Source organism: Epinephelus lanceolatus, chromosome 9 (genome assembly GCF_041903045.1).
Source record: "Epinephelus lanceolatus isolate andai-2023 chromosome 9, ASM4190304v1, whole genome shotgun sequence".
NCBI classification, from domain to species: domain Eukaryota; kingdom Metazoa; phylum Chordata; class Actinopteri; order Perciformes; family Serranidae; genus Epinephelus; species Epinephelus lanceolatus.
In genome coordinates, this window is record NC_135742.1 from 10,584,859 (window position 1) to 10,604,610 (window position 19,752).

General features: G+C 41.9%; 1 protein-coding gene across 1 annotated transcript; it reads left to right on the forward strand.

Moving 5' to 3' along the window:
* Positions 1–282: 282 nt before the first annotated feature.
* Positions 283–19,751, forward strand: rnft2 (ring finger protein, transmembrane 2). The gene is made up of 10 exons (XM_033618891.2): positions 283–409; positions 541–618; positions 2,164–2,678; positions 2,797–2,873; positions 4,266–4,366; positions 4,698–4,851; positions 12,492–12,641; positions 17,830–17,895; positions 18,086–18,187; positions 18,658–19,751. The coding sequence occupies exons 2-10, from the start codon at positions 572–574 to the stop codon at positions 18,790–18,792; spliced, it is 1,347 nt and encodes a 448-aa protein (XP_033474782.1). The 5' UTR covers positions 283–409; positions 541–571; the 3' UTR covers positions 18,793–19,751.
* The last annotated feature ends 1 nt before the right edge of the window (position 19,752 follows it).

The window sequence follows — 19,752 nt, forward strand, 5'->3', positions numbered from 1 at the left end:
GCCTGCTAGCTAGCTGTCGTTAGCATTAGCTTTCTCGCTCAGATAAGCTACAAACTGATGATTTAAAAGGTACTAATGCGCTGTAAAGCTGCCTAGTGATACTGATTCTTCTCCTTTTAAGGAAACGATACTATAATGTCCAACATTACGTCTAAAAAAGCTCAAACTGTGATGTTTATCCAGCGAAACCTGACATCCACCAGCAGCAAAACAAATTTCCAGCACGGATGTGGTGCGGTGGGAAGGTGGACGCTGATTGGTGGAAGAGACGAAACCGGTGACGTCATACAGGAAGTTTTTAAGAGCCGGACCGTCGGAGCATCTTTTGCAGCAGCATCAGCCCTAAGCTAACCTGACAATAACGGTAAATATGGCCAGAGCTGAGGGGGAATTCACTGAACTAATTCAGGTAAAGTCTTCTACATTGTTATTTACATTACAGTGTGACGTATAAAACACACACAAAGCAGAAAGGTTAAAGATATGAGCTGTTAGCCGGCCTCTGTCTGATACACTGTTGATGTTGGTTTGCTTTTGCAGGGCTGGACCATGTGGTGATGAGCGGTATGCCATGCAGAGGAGACACAGCAGCAACACGGATGGCATGCCCTCTGAAAGGTGGGATGAATAGCTCTCAAGAACTGTGTGTTATCTTCACACACTACAGCCAAATGTATGTGGACCCCTCTATCCAAATACCTGGGGCTGCTTGTTGTGTTTTTGGCAAGGCCTCTTTGTTTCTGCAAAGCAAACCATACTGCTTCTGGATATTTTAGAGCAAGAGTGTCAAGGTCATGTCAATTCATGGGCCACATACAGCACAATTTGATCTAGAGTGGGCTGGACCAGTGAAACCATTGCATGGTAACCTTCAACACCTTAATACAAATAATGCAAAACTGCAATTTCACAGCACTTAGAAAAAATTGGAACATTCGCAACTCCCGCCTCCCTCCAAAGTCCAATCCCCTCCTCCTGCAACTCCACCTCCCTCCAAAGGCCTACTCCCCCCTCCTCCATTACCGTTAAGTCCTCGTTACATCTATGATAGACGTAGGCGTTGGCAAGGTAACGTTAGATACACAGATTAGGAAAGCGAGTGTAACACAAGAAGAGAAGAGTCATATATAACGCTATAGCCTATGTTACATCAGAGGAAAACTAAAAATACCTGTCCAGCAGACACTCTGCGACCATCTCGTCCCTTTTTAGCTCAGGATGAAGCTGCATCAGTCTTTGCCATCGCTCGAAAGCAGAGCTGATGTTGAACTGGTTCTGTTCAGGGTTGTTGGAGCCTTGGTGCTATGTAGTGAAACAGCCCGTGTTTCCTACAGTTTTGTGCTGAACAATTGTAATCAAGGATGTCCCGTCAACGGAGGGTGTTGAACAATGCACAAGAGAAGGAAACAGTAGTAGAAAAATCACGGATCACAATGATTACCTGTGAACTTTTGTTTTGTCATCACAGATATTTGTTTTTACCCTTAAAACAAGCATAAATCGACTATAAATGAGACAATAGCACTTGTTTATTGACAATCTCTCACTTGACTTCTCCCTCGTACCCTTCTCCGTCCTCTTTTTCCAACCTGTAGAATATGACATACCCACTGATGTCGTCTTGGGTCGCACTTCAGGTCAAGGAAAACCTGCTATTCTTTTGGTTCTAGCTGAGAACCAACTTTTTGGGCCGAAGTAATCTATCTTTGGTCAAAATGCTCTTAACGTCTCAAAATAAGGTGCAGGAACTGGAACAGAACTGGTTCCATGTTGGTGGAAAGCCTGGTTGGAGTCTTCCCAGAGCAGGAGGTTGTTACAGCAGCAGAGTAATGCCCATGGTGTTGAAATGAGATATCCAACAATCATTTACAGGTTTTATATTTGGGTGTCCACATACTTTTGTCCATGTAGTGAATGTTACGTGTTGACACAGTGTAGCGCTGTGCTCTGATTTACAACTGTGTAGGAGTAGGATGTAGCAGAGATATCTCTTATCAAGCTCGTCCCAATCAGAGATATAATCTTGTAAATTTCCAGATCACTTAACATGACATATCAACAAAATATTGCATATGAAAATATTATGTGAGTGGAATATGAAAAATAAAGCACAGTCATCTTCCAGACTAAATAGTTTTGCCTCCGCACTTTTTGCCCACTCAGGAGCCGAAGCCAAACTCTGGGATCAGAGAGCAGTCTGGATGAGGGTGGTGTGTTTGACTGCCTGAAGCCCGACTCACCTGCCTCACCCCAGCAGATCTTCTCCGGCCTGGTGGGCGTCCCCTCCGGTTCTGTCTCCTCTGCCCAATTCCAGGCAGCCGGCCTCGTCCTGGGCTCACCCCCTGAAGTTTTTATCCAGATGACGGCATCATCCAGAGAAGAAGGAGGCCCCCACCGCACGGAGGGTGGATCTTTCCTACCTCGACCACCCCCGCACCACCATCACCACCACCACCACTTCCACCACCAGCCCCTGCAGCACAGGACCTCCTCTTTGCTCCAGCAGGCCACCACGGCGGCCGGCTCGGAGAGGCACAGCTCCAGGGAGGAGGCCCAGGAGGACCCGTCCACCCCGGCCCCGGCCCTGTCTGAGCTGAAGGCTGTCGTGACATGGCTGCAGAGGGGCTTCCCCTTTATCCTCATCCTGCTAGCTAAAGTCTGCTTTCAGCATAAACTAGGTACACCAGCCCGTGGATTAACAGTGCTGCTAACAATATCTAACAATGCAGTAGTTACATAAAAGGATTATTTGTATAAAGTGTTGTTTAGTGATGATGTCGCACCTCTCTCCTGCAGGTATTGCTGTGTGTGTGGGCATGGCCAGCACATTCGCCTATGCAAATTCCACGTTCAGGCACCAAGTGTCATTACGGGTAAAAGAAAAACTACACTGTAGTAACTGCTGCACTGATATAGGCTTTAAAAAGACAGTTACAACATTTGATATGTCCCAATGTTAGCTGAAACCAGTGCTGATTCTTATACACACATAGTCTTAGATGAAATTCAGGCTAAACTTTTCACTCATGCCTATATTAAAGGGATAGTTCTGATTCTTTGAAATGGGGTTGTATAGTGTATTTATCATAGTCAGTGCATTACCTACAGTAGATTTCAGTTGACAAGCCTCCAGTTTGGAAATGCAGGCAGTATAGCTGACATGGAAGCTAAGCAATCAGTTTTGTATTTGCTCTCGCCACCAGACTCCATTGACAAAAACAGTAATTTTAGCTCACTGAACACAGCAGCTGCTGGTCTACCGCTGCCTTGATCCGTTTGTTTGTTTGTGTTGTTGTGAGACTTTGGTGAATCCAAACTAGCCTTTTTTAATGCCACAGTTAGTTTAGTCAATGGAGTCTGGCTTTGAAGGGAGCGATGACGTGGCTTTACTTTTCCTGTCAGAAATTGCACAAATATTGTACAATACAAATTACACAACAACACTACAACACATCATAAACCACCGACATAGACATGTGGTAGTAAAAGGACGGGGGAAAAAAACTTCAGAGACACACAAAAAAACAAATCATCAACCAAACAAACAACTGAAAGCAACTAATTTATGATGTCATATCATCCTTCTTCTGAACTTGGCCTTAATCTATTCCATCTTTTTTCATAGTCATTTAATTCCCTCTGCTTTGTGGCCATAATGTCCTCTAACATAAATAAAGGAAAGGAAACTTGCTTTTTTCCTTTAAATTAAAAAATAAATCTCTTTCCTAATAATATAATAGTATTTAAAATGCTAGGACAGCCATTTCTTAATTCACGGAGCATCATTTTTGAGGGCACATCGAACTCGATGCCAGCCACCTTTTGATAGTCGTCCAACAAGTTGCCACATGAGGACAGAACCAAAATGAATGCAACGTATCTTCAATTTCAGATTTACAGAAACAACATACCTCAACCAGAAAGCATTTTTCTTGTCGGCAGTATTTTGTATAGACTTTTTAATTGAAAATATTGCGACATGGAATCGTCACAGCTTTATAAATTAGATCATACACCTGTCTCCATGGCAGAGGGATACCGAATATCTCCTCCCAGTACGACTGAAACTTTTCTGGCTTGTCATTTAAATCATATGCCCCCCAAAAAATGTGTACATAAAAGCAATGATCTTTTTTCTTTTAAGCCCTAGACATTCTGTTAACGTGTGACATTATTGCAAAAATGGAGCTGAATTACAATTTTAGATGTAAAGAAATATATATTGTGATGTTGCTAAAATAGTTGTGTGTGTCTGATGTCACCAGGCAGAACGTTCTGTGTTCGTCGCTCTGTGGATCGTCCTGTTCATTGCAGGCAACATAGTGTATATCTACTACACATTTAGTCACGAGGAGCTGCACAACAGGTAGTGTACCAGCATGTGTTTTTACAGTAGCTGTGTGTTTCTTTGCTCGCCATCTTATGTTTTTGTTTCACTCTACGGTTCACTTTTAGGTTTTTTCATTCATTTTGTGTTGTGTAAGCCATTTTATTTTCACTTCCATTTCCTTTAGGGAGCGTTCCTGTTCTTGTCTGGTCTTGTCCTGTGAGTATTTTGTGTTTATTTCATTATTTTTGTTCCAAAGTGTTTTTTACATTACGTTAAACATTTGCCATTCTGTCGCTTGTCATTCTACAATCTCAAGTGAAAACTCCAGACCTCTCTATAGGAACTCATCTTTTTCTTTTTCTTCCAGCCTCATATTTGCTAAGCCCAACCTCAACAGCTTTGACTTCTTTGATCTGATCTGGGCGGTGGGCATCACTGACTTCGTCCTTAAATACTTCACCATCGGCCTGAAATGCTTTGTCCTCTTTTTGCCCAAGATTCTGCTGGCCTTCAAATCCAGGGTAAGAAATCCACTTCATCCCTCTGACCTTGAGTATGTCCTCAGAAAATGTGATTTTAATGGATTAATTTTAACATCTAATTACAGCTTATACTGTGTCCATAACAATAACTGTAACATGTAACTGTACATCTCAAGATACAGTTGTAATGTGCCAAAACAAAAACATGCAGGACTAGCTCCTCTAAAATGAGGATTTGCTGGTAGCCAAGACCACGTAAACCGAGACCAAGTCCTAACCAAGACCAGACCAGTGCGAGTCTCACACTGTAGGACACAGAGACGCAGATTGCTAACATAGCTAGCTTTGCAAACATCACTTGCTCTTAGCTTACCTCTCTGTATGCTTCCAGCTGTGTTAGTCAGTGTTGCATTTGCAGAATTTACATCCTGCTGTGTGCTTTCTGTGGGATATTGTTTTGCAGATGAACTCTTTGTGTTTAGGTAGCCAAATTTTATCTGCTCCCAGACAGCCCCGCAGCTGCGTCTCCTTGTCTCCCGCGTTCACTTTGTTGGACTGTATGTGAAGGGGGGTGGGGAGGGGTGACAGCTGTTAATGGTAACAAAAAAATCAAATTATAGATTAGTAGAAAAATCCGGAGATTCACAGTTTTTTAAAGAACATATTTATTACATTTTTCATATTAAACACAGAACAAAGCAGCTCGGACATGACAAATAAAACGAGTCGCTAAATATAAGAAAATAGGAATGAAAATAGTGGGCATTATATCCTTCCCCAACCTTCATCACCTCTTACAACAACATAAAGGCAGCATCAAACAAATAAAGAGACTATACAGTAAATAGCAAGGTTACAGGAAATGTACAGAGACTGGCTAAGCTGATTTAGGTATCCCCTGTAGTGTGGAGGATGACAGTGTAGGTCCAGTGTAGTTTAAGTAACGGTCCCAAACGATATAAAAAGCATCTGCTGAGGAGCGAAGCATACAAGAGATATATCAGAGTACTTTTTCAACAAATAAATCAGAAAACATGCAGGAAGTTTGGTGAGATCCCTGCAGTCGTGTTCTTGAAATAAAATTCAGAATTCTTTTTGTCTGAGAGCGAGTCAAGGCTGAGTGAAATTGCGGTCGATTCCTAGACGAGACCGACATCTTGAGACCAGACAAAGCTTAAATATTACAACACTGGACTTTGCAGCTCTCCTCTTTTTAATATCACTGTAAACAGAATTTCTATGAGTTTTGGACTGTTGTGGGTTCTAACAGTCAGACAACAAATATCCAAAATATCATCTTGTGCTCTGTGAATGTGTGATCAGAATTTCAATACTTTGTGCCATTTTAAAGATTCATTCCTTCATTCCGTGTCCATAACCAAGTATCCTGTTGGGGGTCACCGGAGGGGCTGGAGCCTATCCCAGCTGACAATGGGCAAGAGGCAGGGTACACCCTGGACAGGTCACCAGACTATCACAGGGCTGACACATAGAGACAGACAACCATTCACACTCACACTCAGTCTTTGGACTGTGGGAGGAAGCCGGAGTACCTGGAGAAAACCCATGCCGACATGTTGAGAACATGCAAACCCCGCATAGAAGGGCTCCCCCACCCTGGGTTCAAATCAGGAAACCTCTTGCTGTGAGGCGACAATGCTAACCACTGCACCACTGTGTCGGCCACATTTTAAAGGTAGCAATTAAAAATTGAAAATAATAACTATCATATGAATAAATAATTGAAATATTTGTTAAATGCAGCCATAATTGGGTGCATTTGATGTTTGCCCAAACTGCAATAAATGCTGACATGCTGGTGGTGTTGGTGAAGATTCTCAGTCATCCAGGTCATGGTAATTTTAAGTGCTATATCTTTGACAACTGGACTTGCTTGATTTTCTTGAAGACGTTTCGCCTCTTGGATACTTTCAAACATCCTCAGTTCTCGAACTGAAGAAGTCTCTTGGATGAGAGGTGAACATCTTCAGGAAACTTAAGCAAATCCTGTGGCCAACGATACAGCAGTTAGGATACGTTAAGTCTGAAATACACGGGACACAGATGTGGCAAAACATGTCTGTTGCTGCATGCCTGCAGCAGAGCACGTCCATTATAATCAGCTGAAGCTGCCACACTGATCATGGAAGCCGTGAATGCCAGCACGGGCATCGTTTTTTACCCGGCTGGTCAGTTTTTTTCTTCTCTGCATGTGGCTCAGCGGCCCTACAACAAGTAAAAACTTCATAAAACCGTGTAAAAAAACCCAAGTATAATCTGCTTAAAACTAATAAAAATTAATAACTTATTGTACCAGAGGCAGTGTGAAGCAGCAGAGCAACCTTGTGGGTGTTTTTCCCATTTCACATTAAATTAAATCAATTAAATCAATGCATCCTGTTGTTAAACAATACAGTTAATTAATTCAGTACCAGTTAAATTAGCCCACACTTCCAAACACCAACTAACAAAACTCATTACACACACAGTGTCTCAGTAGCATGTGGTTGCTGCCAGCTTCAGAGTCTGTGTAGCAGCTAAAAACCCCCCAATCTGACCTGACTGTGACTCTCCGCATCTGTGCCCAACATATTTCAGCTGTTAGTTTAAAACCTAACTAACCTAAATTAGGTTATATCATGTGACTGTAACACTTCACCTTCTTGCAGCTGTTACGCTATAAGGGCATGCAGGTGCGGATTAGTCCTTTAAACACATTGCTGAGCATGTAGACCAGGAAAATCCTGTATGAAACACTATTAGGGCGTGTTAGCTTCAGTTTCCATAACGTGGCATAGACGATGATTAAGTTACAGGAAGTTCACTGTCAAAGTTGTGAAACTTGGTAGATAATTAAAAAAAAAAGAAGAAAATCTGCGCTACTATGATGAAATACTCCGCTGAGTGAAGAAAGTGCTAAAGGGTCACAGTGTGAAACTGTTTTGTATTCATAAGGTTTTAAATGGTACTCCTTAGGTGAGCTCGTGCAACGTGGTTGTCTGTGTGCGCGGTTAGTCTGGCCTGAGGCTACAGAATATGACTGCAAACACACTCACACGCTCACACACTCAGATAGACTTTGATTTCCATACAGGCGCAGCTCATATTCCTGGTGTGTGTTTGTGTGTTAGATGGGGGGGGGGGGGGGTTACAAAGTATTAGGATTACATTTTCCACTGATAAACAGACCTACAGGCCTATCAGAACCACGGCAGCCAGCAACTGAGCAAATTTGCCCTCGAGGGGGTTGCACGGGTGAGGTCATCCCTCCCTGGAGCTGGACCATTACCTGTACCCTCCACACACGTATGCACACACACACACAGATGTACAATACACACACACACAGACACAGAATCTGGCAGCTTTCACAGGACACATGTTGAGTTTTTGGGAGTCCCAGATTTTATCATCACTGCCATCTACTGCAGAAGCCAAACAGTTCAGTCTATTCTGAACTCCATGAAGTCACACAATCAGCCTGTCTGCTTCATTACTGCATCCAACCCCAGCTACACTAATGATCTGACATAATCACTGCAGTCAGCGCAAGTCTGCACAAGTGACAGCAGGCACGCATACAGAAGTTCCATGACGGCTTTGATGTGAAGGCTTAGAGGGCTCGTATCTGCTGGTTGTGTGTGGATCTTATTAATTGTGTTTTGCCTGTGTGTGTGTGTGAGAGAGAGAGAGTATTTTATTGCTGTGCAAGAAGTGTCTGTGAGGCACATGCAGTAGTTCCTAGATTTGGTGTTTGTAATATTGATCTGTGGTTTATTTTTTGCTCTGCTTGGTGCTGCTCTACATGTCTGTTCTGTCGGCCTTGAGCAAGATTTAATCTCAAAGCTGTACAGCAGTCATGAGTCAAATAGGGCTACAAGAAATGATTTTTTTTTCTTTTTAAATAACTGCTTTGTTTTCATTTCTTTTTAAATACTTATTGCCTGAATAATTGTTTATAAAATGTGAAGTGAAAAATGACCATCACAGATTCAAGATAAAAATAAGTTTAGTGTCCCTGATGGTCAATATACACAAATAATACATTCAATACATTACACACAGCACAGCATCCATATCTCCTACACTTTCACCATGAATCACAGGGCAGAAAAGAAGAAGACATCCAGGTTTATAATGGAAAAAGAAAACAAAAAATACAATAGCAAATGGAACAAAGGACAATCTGCACCTATTAAACCTCTGCCCAAGCTGTAAGAGTCAGGGTGATGTCTTATAAGTGCTTATTTAGTTTGACCAATGACCAAAAACACAAAGGGAACAAATAGTGGACCCACTGTACGTGTGGCATTTCGCCTCATGTTTCTTTAGAATAAATAGCAGGAGAACGTGGTGCAGGGTGGATAGAAAGGAAAGGTGGATATCAACTAAAGCTGGGCAATATATCGTGATATCTGGAGACGTGCCAGTTCACCTCCTGGTCGCTTCCAAAGTGCCCTTGAGCAAGGCACCAAACCCCCAGCTGCTTGGGGCGCCTATCCGTGGGCAGCCCCCTCACTCTGATGTCTCTCCATTTAATGCACGTATAGGTCTTGTCTGTGCATATGTGTGTGTTTCAGGCCTGTGTGTATATAACAACAGAGTGAAGAAATCAAATTTTCCCTCAGGGTTTTTAAAGTCTATCTTCTTCTTCATCTTTTAAATTACACTATGTTCGCATGCACTAATGCCACCACCATAACAAGACTGTGAGGCCGTGTTCGGCACGGCTCGGCATGATGACGTTCTGCACTCCCATTCAGCCATTTGTTAGCAACCGATGCTGTGGCTTTGAGTATCAGCTGATACCTGGTACCGTTCCGATACCATGGTTGACCTAAAAAGCTATATACCTTTACATGTAGAACAGAAAAGACTAGAGGCATCAGGCATTGATGACTATACAGTTCTTTCCTAAGATAAAATAAAACAAGATGAAACAGATTAATGCAATGATGAACTATTTATTTTTAACAAAAATTAACAGTAACAGCAGTTGAAATAGTGTGAAATACCTCCACACAGCAGATTCTCTCCTTTGCTCCATGACATATGACGTAGCTCGTGTTGCAATAGATTTAAAGGGAAAGGATCGCCTTAGGTTGTATTTTCCGATACCCGATCCATCTATTTTGATGATATCGGGGCCGATATTTGATCCAGATATTGGATCGGTGCATCCCTAGTGGGGTATTTACTAAGGGATTTTATGTCGTAGAACAAAATGTGAAAGTCTCTTAAGCTTGTGTTAACCACAGACATTATTTCAGGCATCTAACTAAAAACCCACTGACTTTGAGATGAGGGAACTGCAAGTGGTGAAATGCTAACTCATTTCCGGGGTTTAGGACTCAATCCCGGGGCTCTATGCAGCCTTTAAGAACAGGAAAAACCCACTTACGATACCACGATATTCAAAATCGAACACGATAGCTTGTCTCATCATGATATCAAGACAATCTTACTATATAATGACAAAAACTCTGTCTGTGTGTGTGTTCCACGTTTTTCTCCTCACTGACTTGGTCAGTCCATGTGAAATTTGGCACAGGGGTAGAGGGTCATGGGAGGATGCCAATGAAGCAATATTACATCAATTGGCCAAAGGGGGGTGCTATAGCAAACTGAAATTGCAAACTTTGAATGGGCATATTTCATGCCCCGTATGTCGTAGAGGCATGAAACTTTGCACAGAGATGCCTCTCCTCATGAGGAACAAATTTGCCTCAAGAAACCATAACTTCCGGTTTTATAGATTTTCTGCCATTTTGAATTTTTTTTAAAAAAACACTTCAAATCTATCTCTTCCTAGGAAGTTTGACCGATCTGCATGAAACTGGGTGAACATAATCTAGGGACCAATATCTAAAGTTCCCTCTTGGCAAAAGTTGGAAAACTTACTAAAACTGAGCTTCTATAAGGCAATGAATATTGCGGAGGGCGTGGCTCATCACATAAAGGTGTATAACATCTCAAGGGTTTCACCCATCACCACGCAACTTTGTAGGCATATGACCACACATAATCTGAGGGGACCCCTCCATTATTGACCCCATCAAACAAAATGGGGGCGCTAGAGAGCTCATTACTTATCTAGGCCTAACCGCCATATGGATTTTTACTAAACTTGGAAATTTAACTCTAATTGGCAACTGGGTGGCGCTATAACAACAGAAAAATGCTTAAAAATGGCTAAAATGCGACCGATCGCTGTGGCTCCCCCTGTGGCTGAATGTTGTTTGTTTTCTAATTTTTGGTATGACTAAGTCATGGTATGGTATGCTGTACTCAATGGGTATGGACTAGTATTGGTATATTACCAAACCCTAGCGAGCGGTGTGATTCACATCCAGCTGTTGGTTCCACTGATCAACAGTTAGTGGCAGTGAAGAAGCAACAAACAGTGATGCTCTCAACAAGTTTGCAAGGGCTCATGGACACATACAATGTGTTTTGGTTAGCAACAATAAATGTAATTGAAACTTTTGTTTGTTTCGAACAAAACTTCGGATGACACCTGATGGAGAAAGTTCATAGACAAAGATATAGATAGATATGATGGCACTGGCCCCGTGGTTTGGTTGATTAGTCATTTCTGGATAAAGCAACAGAAAAATATGCTGCCATAACAGTTTGAAATCAAATTTAAACCTTGGCCACATACCCCCTGAGTAAATAGACACAAATGTAATGATAACAGTCTCGCAGATTAAAATGTTAAGTATGTATTTATGTCTGTTTCTGTGTGCAGGGAGGATAAAGAGATCAGACATAGTAATGAAACCAAATAAGCAGGAAACTACTGAAACAAGGCCTGCAGTGGAGCTTACTCAAACTCCTTGGCTTGTGTCCAAACTTTAGATTTGACAGTTCTTGCGTGGGCGTGATGGGCACTGTGGGATATGAGGCTGAGGGGACAATAAGGAAGATGAATTAGCCACTAGCAGAGGCCGTCCTCCCCTACCAACCTGGCTGCTCGTGGCTCTTTACCCACAGTCATCAATCTTTGTCAGCCAACATCCAGGAAGTCATTATGCAAGCTGGGATGCCACGGGGGCCATCAGGGAATCAAGTTCGCCTTGGTTTCAGTCGCCTCTGTTTTTAACCGTCCCCAATTCACTTAACGCACTTTGTAGCAGTCAGAAGTTCATTTCTTCTCTGTGATTATTTAGGGAAGGGGTCTTTTAAAGGCTGCTAGCAAGCCCCCGTAGGGCTGGGTTTAATGTGGGCACTGGGTAGCAGGTGGAAAGAGCCGCTGCCAGTTTCCCTTGCAGTGTGGGGAAATTGCCTGTACTGCTGTGAAACTGCGGAGCTCTGGACAGCAGCCATGTTTGGGCTGGAGGCATGCTGTTTTAAGCTTTTAATACCGCACTGCTCTTGACTAGATAGAAGAGTGCCCTGAAGCTGTTGAGCTCTTCTGCTTTTTGGACAGTTAGTGAGTGGATCAAAGAAAGAATACATGTTGTCTCAATTTAGTTTTTTTTTGTCATTAAGGTAAAACTAAGTTAAGATTGCAAAGGTCCCTTAGGTTTTGTTGTTCATCTTAAGCAACTGTCTAAATAGCAAAATATTAAGTGGGCACATTAACAGTCACTGCTATTATAGAGGATTGATTGAAGCATGTACTGTAAAGACGCCTGCTCTGCTGCTGTAGTTTCTAATGTTGTGCATTTGTCCAGGGTAAGTTCTACCTGCTGATCGAGGAGCTGAGCCAGCTGTTTCGGGCCCTGGTGCCCATCCAGCTGTGGTACAAGTACATCATGGGGGAGGACCCATCCAACAGTTACTTCCTGGGAGCAACACTCATCATCATCTACAGCCTTTGCAAGGTAATCAGTGCCCGGTGGTAAAGATTAATATTCTTTTTGTACTTTATTTTTAGATTTTGGATGGCACTTTTAACCAAAGTTATGATTAGTGCAAATATAGAACGCAAAACATTTTGATCCATGCGTCGGAATTAAAGGTCCAGTGTGTAGAATTTATGGGACATATTAGCAGAGATGGAATATAGTATAACGTTTTCTTTCGTGTATCATCAGCTGAAAATGGGAATCATCATGTTTTTGTTACTTTAGAATGAGACGTTTAGCTACATAGGGAGCGGGTCCTCGTCCTTGGAGTCAGCCATGTTGTACTACCATGTTTCTACGATAGCCCAAAACAGACAAACCAAACACTGATTTTGTTACAAAGTTGTGTAATTGCTTAGAGTTGGCTCGTGTTCTCACGGCAGCATTTACAAGTGGACCAGATCAAATGCCTTGTGTGAGAAAGCTGCTCTTGATAGGTCAGAATTTCTATGTGGGAAAAATCCAGGAAGTAAAGCAAATGTTGAAGAAGAGTAGACTTACATTGTGACATTAGAAAGTGTCACATGTGACACTTTCTAATGTCACAATGGAGGGACAACTACGCAGGTTGATTTTAGCGCTGCTCATCGTGGACTTTATTGCTGTCATTGTTGATTTTAGTCAAACCATACAGTTTGAAAACGAGGCGCGGCTCCAACTAGAAAACAATGTTTTGATGCATTGGATGTGCTGAATGTGCATATTAAGGCAGTACAGGAGGAGGTGCACATTAATAATCCTCCAGGACTGTAACATGCTCATGTTTAACCCAAACAATGTGTCATGTGACTGCAGTTGGTTCAGATCCAAGTTGGAACACCTTCTCACCACAAACGAACCGCACTTAGGGGGCAAACAAACTTGAGTTTGATTGAACCAAACCAAACAGGGCAGGTGTGAAAGCCTGATTGTTTTTGAGAGGAAGAGACCTCTGCAGATAATTTGGGTCCTGGATAAAACCTCCTGAACATCTGGATCATATGTCATCAGAGAAAAAAGGCAAGCACATATTAGCATGTGGTGGGCTAGCGGCCTGTCTGCGCCAAGCAAAACACCATTGGAAAAACACTGATTTGTAATGTGAAACTGCTTTATTCACTGATTTCACCGTTTTAAATCACCTGGTCCATTTGTTGTGGAGAGTAAGAGACCTTTGTGAATAATCCGGCTCACAGTAAAAACCTCCTGAGCAACAAACACTGTAGAAATCCTAACCTGGAGTTCAGGCTTGACACACGTGAGAAGTTTTAGCTGGTTGCAATCTGCAGTCCTCACTGCTAGATGTGCCACTAAATCATACACTGCTCCTTTAATTAAAAGTATGTACAAGGGTAATGATGACAATGTCAGCAGCTCACTGGAGGCTTCTGAAGTTTGTGGTGCTGTGCAAAGGTTATTCAGATCAAAACAATGTCTTATTTTGGGAGTGTGAGTGTTTAAACAAGTCTGATAGCAATAGTATTTATGACACAGTAATGATTTAGGCAACAAGATATCTTGTGTGCATAGTTCACATTCTGGCTCCAGGGTGGAGTTGCAGGATTTTCTTATGAGATAATGTATAGACTCATCCAAAAGCAATCCCTCTCAATCATCACTTACAGTATGACCCACTAGAAGGGCGATGTGGTGTATATCTGTTATCTGCAGAGACCTTGCCGTCTGCCTGTATTTTAGTAATTTCTTATTTTGCTGTGGTTGAGATGTTCTTAGACACAGCATGAAGGTGAGGTCGGTACTTTATAAAAAGGTAGCAACCAGACAGTAGGAGGCTACAAAAATTGCAGACACAGCGCAGAAAAAGAAAAAGTATAGTGAGACGCAACGACAAGCAGACAAAGCTCATTGCAAAACAAGAGTAAGGGCCTGTCCCAATACCCACACTTCCCCTAGAACTACCGACTTGCACTTGGTTGTGCGCATTCACGTTTAGGCTAGTGGTGTCCCAAAACAGAATTGAGGTAGTGGAAGTGGTTTCCAACACTTCAAAACCCGCCCTAGATTCCAAGGGAGCCCTGACCCACACTTTCAACGAAGTGGAAGATGAAATTTCCCAGAACACCTTGGGAAGTCAGCAACTTCAGCAAGTTTTGGAAAACAATTTATTACTGTACGATCGGAATGTAGGCTATACAAACAACAGATGGTTGGACTAGCATAAACTCATCAGCAACTCGGTTGAACACAGCGTCAAAATATTTAAACAAATCGACTTACCCGAACAAAATCGATCAGAACTAGAAGACGTCGTAGGCGCCTCCTGTTTTCAGCATTTCTTCTCCGTTGATTCATCAGACGGAGAAGTATAAACATAGCACACGCCACAGCACAAGCACTGCAGCTGGCATTTTCAAACCCGAATGACTACTGGTATCTTGCGTCACTGCTACGCGTGACGTATGCCTGCACGTTGGTCACGCCGATTTGCATGAAGTGTTGTCTCATTTCTTAGGGAAAGGTCTCTACCCTAATATTTCTCACTTCCCTCATCAAGGGTTATCTCGCAAACGAGGGCACTCAATACCAAGTAGAAAATTTAAGAGGTAGAAATGAGATTTGGGCTGTCTGGGGTTGGCTTTCACCTTCGCTGGCAAGTACTGAAGAAGAGGATGATAATGAAGAGCGATGCAGAGATGGCTTGTTTTCTGTTAGATGGGTAGGAGACAGCGGTTAGCTTAATAAGCTATCTGCTTCTCCATTACAACAACTGTAACGTTGCTGGGGTGGTATTTTGCAGTGTACATATAAGCAGTGTAGGGAGGAGGGGTCAAGTTTGAATGTTGTGTTCACAAACAGAAGTCGACAGTTGTTGCAAAGTATACCATTAATGGGGCATTTAAAAGGAATAGGGTTCATCCTGTTGGGAGGAGGAATGCATGCAGAAAATATCAAAGCAGTTACTGTAAAATTTCCTGGGCTATTATTTGCTTAAATCACTGAAATCAACAGGCTTATATTTGGGACAGAGCTCCGACAGACAGCGCATCACAATGTTTATAAATGAGATCCTAGGCAATATGTCAGATTTGTCTCTAGGACTGCAGTGTCAGCTAGTAAATTTGTCAGTCTGTAACTGAGGGGTCATTTATCTGTTGGGGATCAGGAGTATCCACAAAGCCAATGTGAATTCAGCCTTTAAATTTCCTGATAATTATTGTTCGTCAGGAAATTCAGACACGAGAGGAAGGCTAGATGAAAACGTAGTTCTCCAAAATCATTACGAATTATCTTTAATGTTATTCTTCTCTTTGCTGGGAAATAAATTTGTGCCTTATCTTTCAACTTAGTAGGTTGTAGAACGTCAAATGGGCAGCAATAGTTTTAAAGAAACAATAAATGTTTGAAATTTCGAAATCACCTCAGCTCTGGGATCCAAGGAAAAGAGTGAAGGTGACTGAAACCCCACAGTTAGAGGTCACAGAGAGGTAATTTACTGAGCAGTTGCATAAAGGAAGTTAAAAGAGTTACTGAGAAAAAGATTTTGAGAGCCACACGTCAGATTAGAATCACTACATCGTATGGGTAGCTGAAATAGTGAAAGGTAGCCGTTGGATGATGCAGTGATAATTTTTCTACACAGTGAGGTCATCACTGTCCTCTGTAGTGTGTGTTGACAATTATAGTCCAGACATCTTTTAATACACCGGTGAATCAGCGGATGTAGCTGTTGATGATGGGTTTGTTCAGCTGAACTGGGTGGACGGTTTCCTGGATCTGTGCGGTGAGGTGGAGCACTCAGGTGTTTTCCAAGATAACGCCATATTAGTCGTGTGTCAACATAAGACTATGCTGATGTGCATGATGTGCATCAGTGGTTGACTCAGTGTTGTCATGCTGTTTGTGTCACATGGAAAAACAGTAACAAAGTTTAGAGCCAAGTAAAGATCTTTGTGAGACACTGATAACTTGCTGTTTAGGAGTTTACGTAAACATTTGCTGGATAGAAATCTGCTTAGCGTTGTTTTTAGCAACACTCACAGCTCGGCTCTGGGGATGTCCAGTATCAGTCGGTTGGTTTGTCTGCCAGCGGTGTGAAGTGGTCCACCACTTTGGTCCAGACTGAAATATCTTAAAGGGACAGTTCACCCTCAAAATAAAAAGTTTTCAGCCGTAGAGATGTCTGCCCTTCTCCTGAATATAATAGAACTAGATGGCACTCAGCAGGTGGTGCTTAAAGCGCCAAAAATACATTTGACATACTCAACAACGTCGCTTTCCAGAAATCATGACCTGGCTACTCAGAATAATCCACAGACCTTGTTGTGAGCAGTTTCATGTAGGAAGTAACATGAGCCTCTCGTCCAAGAATAGATGCACGCTTCCACTTTTTGGAAAGAGACATTGCTGTTGAGTTTTTCAAATGTATTTTTTTGTTGGTGCTTTGAGCCGAGTGCCATCTAGTACTGTTATATTCAGGAGAAGGCAGACATGTCTACGGCTGATATCTCCAACACTTGGCGACTCACACCAAAACAATCTTGCAGATTTTAGAGGGCCCTTGACTTTTCATCCAGCACCATCTTGAGGTTGACGTGTGGTTTTGAGCAACATGTCTCAACAACCACTGGATGGATTTGGTGACACTTGATTCCTTAATGTTTTATCTAGCCACATCGTCAGGCCTTAAGTGTCCAATACTTACCTGCAAACATTTTGCAAAGAGTAAAAGAAAATCTGAAAAACATTTTGAGGTGTAAATCACAAGTTTCATCATGTTACGATATTATATTTATTCTTTGGACAACATGCGATATTTGTTGATATCACAAATGCTGCGACGATATGATTTGGTTCGATTCAGGGGCATGTGATCGATATGAGATGTTATCAGTTTATATCCTCATTGTCTTTTCCCCAGCTGCCATTGTCTGCCTGGTGCTAGGTCACTAGCACTGTTTGAATGTTCAGAAAGGAAGTACGCCTGGACGAAAAATGGTAACACAGACGTGCCATGGGGAATTCAAACAAAAGGCGTATCTTAAAGATAATGATATATAATCGATGACTTCACTTTAAATGAATGATATTAGATCGTTGATTATAGAATCGAGATATTGATCTAAATTTATGTATCGTTACAACCCTGAAAAAATAGGAAAGGCTTGTGGGCAGCTGTGACTGTTTTTCTCATATAAAACTGTGCTTTCTCTTTCCTGTTCTGCAGTCCTTTGACATCTGTGGACGTGTGTCTGCCATACGCAAGGCCTTCGTCATGCTCTGCAGCTCTCAGGTCTGATTTATCAGAGTTCAGACAAAGTTCACTCTGTGTATATCAGCAAACACACACACACACACACACACACACACACACACACACACACACACAAATATGCTCATCTTATTGTTGTTGCATTGAGATTTTAAAATGAATTCAGTAGAGTTTAATCTTTTAACTGTCACTCTTTCTGTGTCTCACCCAGAGTTACGGCGTGAGGGCAGGCAGTCAGCAGTGCAGCGAGGCTGGCGACGTCTGCGCTATCTGTCAGGCTGATTTCAGAGACCCCATAGCTCTTCTTTGTCAGGTACGGACTCAGAGGCTGCTTGACCTTGGACCACAGTCAGCATCACTGATGGGTGTGGTCAGAGGTGTGCTGTGTCGCACCTGAAACCACACCTAACAGTGATGTCACGATATACTGACACCCTGAAGTACATTTAATGTCACTGCAGCAAGGTGAGAAGTGAATTATAGTATTTTCAGCTGGTGAGCAACAAGGGTTTCTTTTGTATACTGTTAATATTTCAATATATATAATATAAGTCATCCTTTAAGGGAGGTCAGAGGTCAGCATCAGCTACTGAACGGCTCTCTTAGACATAACACACTCCTGCCAAGTGGATCTCTAGTTAGTAATAATCTGTAAATACCAGACAAGACTGAAAAAAGACATTTAAACCACATATTTTACAGAGATACATCTGCTGTCTATTTTCTGTGTACCCCTCTCTCGTGAAAATAAAATACGTGGATGCACCTTATGTCCCTCTGCAGCACGTGTTCTGCGAGGAGTGCCTGTGCTTGTGGTTCGACCGGGAGAGAACATGTCCGCTGTGTCGCTCCACTGTCATCGAGACCCTGCGATGCTGGAAGGACGGCACCACCTCGGCTCACTTCCAGATCTACTGAGCGCCGACGACGATTGATTGTGCTGTAATGCGAGTTAGACAATGGTGTGTCATTTGTCGCTGTTTATCTTAGTGCAGTCACTCTTTAAATCAGGGTCAGCATTTCAGACATTCACAGCATTTTCAGTGCGTACAAGTAGAGCTGGTGACAGAGGCCACATGCACAAATTATCAGCATGGTATCACTTAAGAAATATAAAGCTATTATCAGTTTTACAATTGGACTATTGTTATATTGTTATTGTACCTGTCAGGTCCTTGTGTACATGTAGAATTACCCACTTTTGTTAACTGTGAATATTTTATTTTACACTAAACACATGATAAAAGAATGTTACTTTGATTTAGTGTGGTGATAATGTAAATAGTCACAGCTTTCACAACAAATTTTTTTTTTGCATACGTCATGATCTGTATTACTTTTTTTGCTATATTACTTGTCTTTTTTTAATTCTACAATTTGTATTTAACAATTTTCATGTGTTACTTAGTGTTAAATTTTGCAATATTTATTTTGAAAATGGGTTACTCGCCCTCTGAACACAACATTGTCTGAGAATGATCATAAATAGAAATTTGTAGGTGGAAAAAGTTCATGGTTAGCAAACAGTTTGAGTAATATTGAGTAATAAACGTAAGGTGGTGTGTGCCAGCAAGGCACTGTAATCATTACATGTCATGGTTGTGTATCAAGTGTGGTGCAGATATTGAAATCAGTAGGATTTGTCATTGCATACATTTCCATACTTGTGTTTTCATCGACAGTGGGAGCTCGTTTTTAGTAATCGTCCATGTTGCAATCATCATTTCATTGTTATTTCATATGAATACTGTTAATATGAATCACTTCCTTTAGAGTAGTCATTTCTTTGGTTGCATAATAGACACCACCATGACTTAAATGCAGAACACACTGCAGTGTGAAAGTTTCCCGTTTTAAATTAAAGCACTTTAAGCTCAC